General features: G+C 45.4%; 1 protein-coding gene across 1 annotated transcript in view; it reads right to left on the reverse strand.

Moving 5' to 3' along the window:
- Positions 1-6,538, reverse strand: part of PDK3 (pyruvate dehydrogenase kinase 3) — a 61,332-nt gene extending 54,794 nt beyond the window's left edge. The window contains exon 1 of the mRNA XM_051608245.1: positions 6,267-6,538. Within this exon, the coding sequence (XP_051464205.1) occupies positions 6,267-6,372 (106 nt within the window). The 5' untranslated portion in view covers positions 6,373-6,538. The remainder of the gene's footprint in view (positions 1-6,266) is intronic.
- Positions 6,539-7,112: the final 574 nt, after the last annotated feature.

Below are 7,112 nucleotides of genomic sequence, written 5' to 3' on the forward strand. Positions count from 1 at the left end.
TTCTAACAGACTTATTTGAAAAACAGCATTGGAATTCCTGGAAAAGCAAAAAAACCTAATTCCACAGTATTTTCATTAGGCTTGAAACAACTCATTTAAAGAATGCATTTAGCTTTATAAAATCAAGGCAAAATATTCCATCACAATGAACAAATACCTCATAATAAAAAAATTCCAGGCATCAAAGGATCCTAACCTACCAATGAAAGCTTATAAAAAAAAAAAATCACTGGTTGGAAGTTGAGTCCAGTCAGACGAAAATAAAAGACTACAGTATTGTCTGATTAGCATTTATCTTTCTGATCTGATTTAGTGGTTAGCATTCACATTAAGAGGAAATATGAAGATGCATTTAAATCAAGTGTACAGTTTTAAGGTCAACACACAGCAGCAGAAAAAAGATAGCTGCATGCAATAAATGGCAGGTAATTATTTAATAGTACCTTTGAGCCCTTAACTTTGTGAGTGTCTTAGATGCAGTGTGTCCACTAAAATTGTTTTTTAAAAAAACCCATGAAACTTATAATATACTTTCATGTAAAAAAAGCTTCTAATAGTCATCTTCCACTAGAAGATTAATCACAGAATGTACTGGTTTGGAAGCGACCTCTAAAGGTCATCAAGTCCAATCCCCCTACAAGAAGCAGGGACATCTCACACTAGACCAGATTGCTTAGAGCCCCATCAATCCCAGCCTTGAATGTCACCAGGGATGGGGCCTCCACCACCTCTCTAGGCAATCCATTCCAGTGATCCAACACCCTCATATTAAAGAACTTTTTCCTAATGTCTAACCTAAATCTATCTTTCTCTAGCTTGAATCCATCACCCCTTGTTCTATTGTTACATGCTCTTGCAAACAGCTCTTCCCCAGCCTTCTTATAGGCCCCTTTCAGGTACTGGAAGGCTGCTATAAGGTCCCCCCAGAGTCTTCTCTTCTTCAGGCTGAACAGCCCCAACTCCCTCAGCCTGTCTTCATAAGAGAGGTGCTCCAGCCCTCTGATCACTTGTGTGACTCTTCTCTGGACACACTCTAACAAGTCCACATCCTTCTTGTGTTGGGGGTTCCAGAGCTGGATGCAGTATTCCAGGTGAGGCCTCATAATTATGTTTGGAGACATAAGGCTGCTTTTGCCCTCTAGTGTCCTACCTCCACATCTTTTTTTTTTCCAAATTGTATCTCCTAGCTTTTCAATAGAATGTTTTCAGTTACAGTGCTGAGGTATGCCTGCTGACAACAGAAGTGTAAACACTTGCAGAAACCTGATCTATTACTGCACGTACCACTGACAGCAATGCCAATACCTGGCTTATTTTTTATCAGTTTTGGAAGAGGCCTACAAATTTTCTAAGGACAGGTAAGTTCAATAGGTACCACATAAATGAAACCACTTCAGACCAAAAATTCTATTTAAAAATAGGGAGGAGTCATAGCTCATCTTTTTCTCCAGATACATCCCAGGATACAACAGTTCGCAAACTGCATGCATTCTCTGTAATTATCTGCTGCATGCTCAGCTGTTCACAGTACAGTAAAGTTACTAAATTACAGCCTTTGTGATATTTTTTCGATGTCAGTAGCTGTAGCAGTTGCCACAGCTATTTTTATTATAACCTATGAAACTGAGATATCCTAAGCCACATTCCACAAGAATTCACTATGATTCAGTACTCTGTCATAAGTATACATGGATATTTTGTCCAAACTCAATAGTAACTGTGTGGTACATGAACACTAACATATGACAAATAAGGAGGGTAAATGCCATTATTTTACATTTTATGAAGAGATAACAAAAAGTAAAGTTTAAGCTCATAGGAACAAAATTAATACAAATCATCTGGTTTGAGATTTAGAAAAGGCTAGAATATAGCTAAGTGCAATTGGTCAAAAAGGCTTTAGTAGCAAACAAGCTCTAAAAGCACATGGTATGTGCTTTTGATTAAAAACCTCAGACTCACAAAAGTCTTGGGCACTTCATCAGCTGAGCAGTTGCAATGAGGACTACATGAGCATAGTATAAAGGCATACATTCACAATATAGCACTAGCACAACTTCAAATGATTCTTTGATGCGTGATCAAAGGATTACACAGTTTATGTCACCTGTCTTCATTTGTACTTAACTTTTATGTAACCTTTTCAGCAAAACCATCCATTTCATGAAATGTTCATTAATATCTTTACTGTCAACTGAGGTACCCCAACATGACCCAAATTATGCAGTTGCATGGAGCTTGCTAGCTCAGGCACAGTGCAACATTAGCACAGCTGTAAGGGTTTTGGCTCACACTGAGCCCTTACCAAGTCAGCTTGTAGTGCCAGTAGAATAAGCTCAAGTCTTTGTCTTTTTTCAAATGCTAGGACAGCCTGAGCCATAGAAACTCTACTTTTCACAAGCAGACCTGCCTGAAGGGTTATTTACTATCCCCAGGCATACATGACTGATTGGTTACCCGTGTATGTAGCTGCTGATTAAGCTTATTGGGTATTTTGGATTAACTTGTCATCTTCTATGGTGCATCCCGCACAGCTGAAGCACATCTCAATTGAGATGTACCAAAGCTGACACAAAATATTGATCACCAGTATGGGCATGTTTTTTCCTCAAAGTCCCCAAAAGTTCACATAGATTCATGTAGCCGAGTGCTAAACTACATCTCTACTTAGAAGTTTATTTCAGAAAAGATGTTTTAGTAATTATAGCAGACTGGGTCATTTAGGAATGCCTGCACTTGGAAACCTACCAAAGTAACTTCCAGAGCTGAATCCAGTGGGTCTGGTTTTGCTTTTGTTTTTTTCCAGACCAGAATAATTATGCAGGCCTGGATAAACCTAGAATGATCTGCTAACATGAAACAAGGTCAAAACTTGTTTATATTAAAACACACTTACAGAAGGTCATTCCTGTACAAAGGAATGAGATTGCACAAGAATCTTGGGAAATGCACTTTGTAATAAAGAAACCTAATGCACAGTACTCAAGAAGAGTGTGCAAACAGAAAATGAATACACAGGAAAAAAAAAAGCAGCACAGACATGCCTTGGAACTTAAGAGATCCCAAGCCCACGACACAGTAACCTCTCACACAGTTATGGAAGCTACAAAGATAGCTGCAAGCTCAATGAAGTACATCACATGCAGCAAAATATGTTATTTTGACACAATCAAGACTCAGCTACAAAACCAGTTGAGAATCACTGCTTTAAGTATCAGTTTCTGTTTTCCTTCACAGGTTTTTTGTACTAATGATTTAGCTTAAACACTCAAACTGTCTTTTATGGTGGTTTAATTAACTCAATTAAGCTACCTGAGAAAATTTTGAAATAAACACTGTTAATTTCCATCACCAGAAAGGAACAGACCTGACAGCCGCACTATGCTCACACCTATGTATTTCATACAACCCATAATGTTATTCAGCAATAAAAAAATTTAAACTATATATCAATATACAGTGCCACCAAATGTGTTGGAAGAGACTCTTCAGCCCACAAGACACAAAGTTTCTCTCCTCCTGCTCATCAGGATTTTGCAGACAAATTTAGAGGCCAGTTTAGTCTAAACCAATTATCACCAATACAAACAAAGAAGACACAAAGACGACACTGTAGGTGCATTATTGTAAGAAATGAAGCAAAAAAAAAATCCTTCTCCAAATAAATTTGCATTACAGTAAGTGCAGATTCCTCTGATGTACATCAGACAAGATCACAGACTGCCATGAGAAAGTTATTCACACACTTCCTTTGGGCTTATTCTTTTTTAATATTTGTTGAAAATTTAGTCAAATTTTTGTAACATAAGGACTACATTTACATAGCTCAACAAAAAACACAATCTCTTTTTAAGTGAGACAGTAGGTAGCCTCTATAAGCTGATTACAAAGGAGTGTGTTCTTCCCATAAAATATTCAAGCTCAGTAAACACAACTGAACTGCAACTTTATTATGATCCTTCTTATGCTTGGCATATTTGCTCTCTTAAACACTCGTGTCCCGTGCCACTAGCAAATTCTTTTTGGGTAATTCAGACATAAGTAATGTAGCTCCCTGATACAGTGCATACTGTTCAGAACTTGGAGGCCTCGGGTGGTTGAAATTCTTGCACCATCATCTTATGTTTGGTGGATGATTTCTCCTCTAGGCCTCTGAAGTCAGAACTTGAAATTATCCAAAGTCATCAACACATAGGATCACACAAGTTAAGTAACTACGCTGATTTTCATCTATTTAATTAAACTGCTGTAACCTTTCTACTTGAGGTTTCCTAAGTAAACAGAGGCACTCAAGAGAAAGTGAGCAGAGATCTTAAGTGGCCCATAAGGCTTCTTAAGATCAAGCTGATAGTTTTAGCAAAGCTGATGTGACATAAGGCTACTAATCTTAGTAACTCATGGTGATCTTAGAAGCCTAAACCATAGGCATTCTTCTTCTTCAGAGGTTTTAATGTCAGAGACCATATAGTTTCCTGTCAATCTTAACACACAGCGTATGTACACACACGATCACACAGACACACCCAGTGACAATAAATCGGAGCACATCCAAAGCACAGGGCTGACCAAGCTGTAACATAGTGTTCTTACCCTGTTCGTTTCCACTAACATAAACCAGACTTAAAATCATGAAAGATTACTTCTTTCTGGAGAGTCATGGGACACTTTTCAAACCATACAGTAATACAGATACTATAAGGTTAAAAAAAAAAAAAAAGCAAGCATTACTAAATGCCTGCCACATGAGATGTCCAACAGCAAGTAGTAACACAAGGACAACAGCAGAAATCCTTACTGAAAAAGTAAAGTTTTGCCAGAACACCTATGTCATCAACACAAAGACTGAAAACTTTACACCTGTCTAGTCACAACTGGAAAGCCTCACAAACATTAATACTTCCCCAGCAACAATTTACAAACCCAACTTTCAAATACACGATGGTGAAATTATTTGTTTAGTGATGGGGCTAAACTTAAAATATTCCAAATTTCAGGCCATCATTCTTGCCAGTACAGAGAGATATGGCATAAGGAGAAAAAATCCCAGAGTAATGGAAGGACAGCAGCAAAGGAAGGGTTGAAGTGAGAACAGCAAAAGCAGAGACCAAAGAAGAAAAGCAAGAATTCCAGTAACACAGGACAAGGTGCTATGTTGCTGTTTAAATGGTTTAAAACTCCTCACAGAGACAAAGTAGCAAGCCCAGCACCAGCTCTTTAATACCTGCAGCATTCTTTCACTAATACCACTGCCACAAATGTGCGATTGTTTCTACTTTTAATCACTTTCTGGCTTAACACTACTGGGCTCATTTTTGTCTTCTTGTACCTTTAATGTAATAGTGTAACAAAGGAATGCTCTATTAAGCTTCACTGTGTTATGCACAGCCTTCATATTTACTCTACCAGCAACATTCACATGATAATGAAATCTAAACAACTCTTGTGTCAGAGCAGGAGCCAAATAACCTCTGAAAGCCATAGGAGAAACTTATTGTTATCTACACCAGAATGCCAGTTTTCTACTAGCAACACAAGTAATTCCTGGCTTTCAGCCCAGTGTTTCTGAAAATAAAATTGCTATTTATCCATCAGCAATGCTTCCTAAAGTACATTCATTTTCCACGAACAGGTCTCCTATCCAAGTACTGTCCAAGTTCACGCCTGAGGTTTAATTCAGCAAAACTCTGCATAAGATACGTGATGAATAACCGACTCTCTCCTTTAGCCACTAGCTCACAAAATTTCGGGTTCAAACCTCTGATTTTGACCCTCTTCCCCAGGAAGCCTGCCGCCTGGGAATCCCGCAAGGGAAGAGGCGAGCCCCTCCAGCCTCCTGGCACCTCACCTCGGGAGGCCGAGGCGGCCAGGCAGAGAGCACCGGCGGTGCTGACCACCCACCGGCTGCAGGCGGTCACGCACAGCCGGCTGTCACCGCAGGACCCCGCCTCGCACACGACCAGACTGCGGGGCCTCCCGGGGCGGAGGAGCCGCCGGCAGACAGGGTCAGCCGGGCCCCGGGCCGGCAGCGCGCACCGCCCGGCTGCCCCCGCCGGGACTGCGCACCCGGGCTCCCCAGGCCGCACGCAGGGGCAGGCCCCGCCGCCCAGACGCCGGCCGAGGAGACGAGGCCTGGGCGCCAGGCTCCGCTCCCCGCCCCGGCCGGGCCCTCGCCGCTTCTGGGCGGCAGGAGGCCCGGCGGGACCTTCACCCCATCCCCCCCGCCCCCCTCCTCCCGCAGCGGCGGGCGGCCCCGCCACTCCGCTCACCGAAGTCGAGGAACTGCTTGATGGAGAGCGGCGAGGGGGAGAAGCGGGAGTAGTACTCGATCTGCTTGGGAATGGGGCTCTTCAGCAGCGCCCCGCACAGCCGCATGGCGCGACCCGCCCAGCCCCGCTCCGCTCCGCTCCGCTCCGCCGCTGCGCTCCCCTCTCCTCACCAGGGCGCGGAGGCGGCGGCGGCGGCGGCGGCGCAGCCACCCGCGCTCATGCCCGGTGAGCGGCCCGGCCCGGCGCGGTGCGGTGTGGTGCGGTGCGGTGTGGTGTGGTGCGGGAGGGGCAGCGGGAGGGGCAGCGGGAGGGGCAGCGGGAGGGAACGTCCCCGCCCGGGGAGGGGCGGCAGCCGAGGCCTGGCGCGTGCTGTCCGTGCGCCGCCAACGGCCGGGGCGGCCCCGCGCGCAGGCGTCACGGCGCGAGGGGCGGGGCCGGGCGGGGGCTGCGGGGCAGGCGACGTGTGTGTGTGTGTGTGTCCCCACCCCCCCCCCATGGCGGGCGCTGCCCGGTCCGGCCCCCATGGCGGGCTGGGTTGGGCGGCGGGTGCCCCTGGGCCGGCGGCTGGCGCGGTGTGGCGGGCAGCGGGGCGTTCAGCCTCGGCGGTGCCGGTTGTTCCCGTTGTGCGTGGAGAGAGGCCGCTTGGTTCTGCCTCAGCCGGCGCGGGGGTGAAGGGAGCAAGGTGTAGGGCTGGGGGGCTCCAGCACTGCGGGCACGCCGAGGGGCCCTGCTGAGACCTCTCGCGAGGCTGTGCTCCCTGTGAGGACAGCGAGTGACAGAATCACAGAATCCTAGGGGCTGGAAGGGACCTCGAAAGATCATCCGGCCCAACCCCCCTGCCAGAGC

This window comes from Apus apus, chromosome 1 (assembly GCF_020740795.1).
Source record: "Apus apus isolate bApuApu2 chromosome 1, bApuApu2.pri.cur, whole genome shotgun sequence".
NCBI lineage: Eukaryota > Metazoa > Chordata > Aves > Apodiformes > Apodidae > Apus > Apus apus.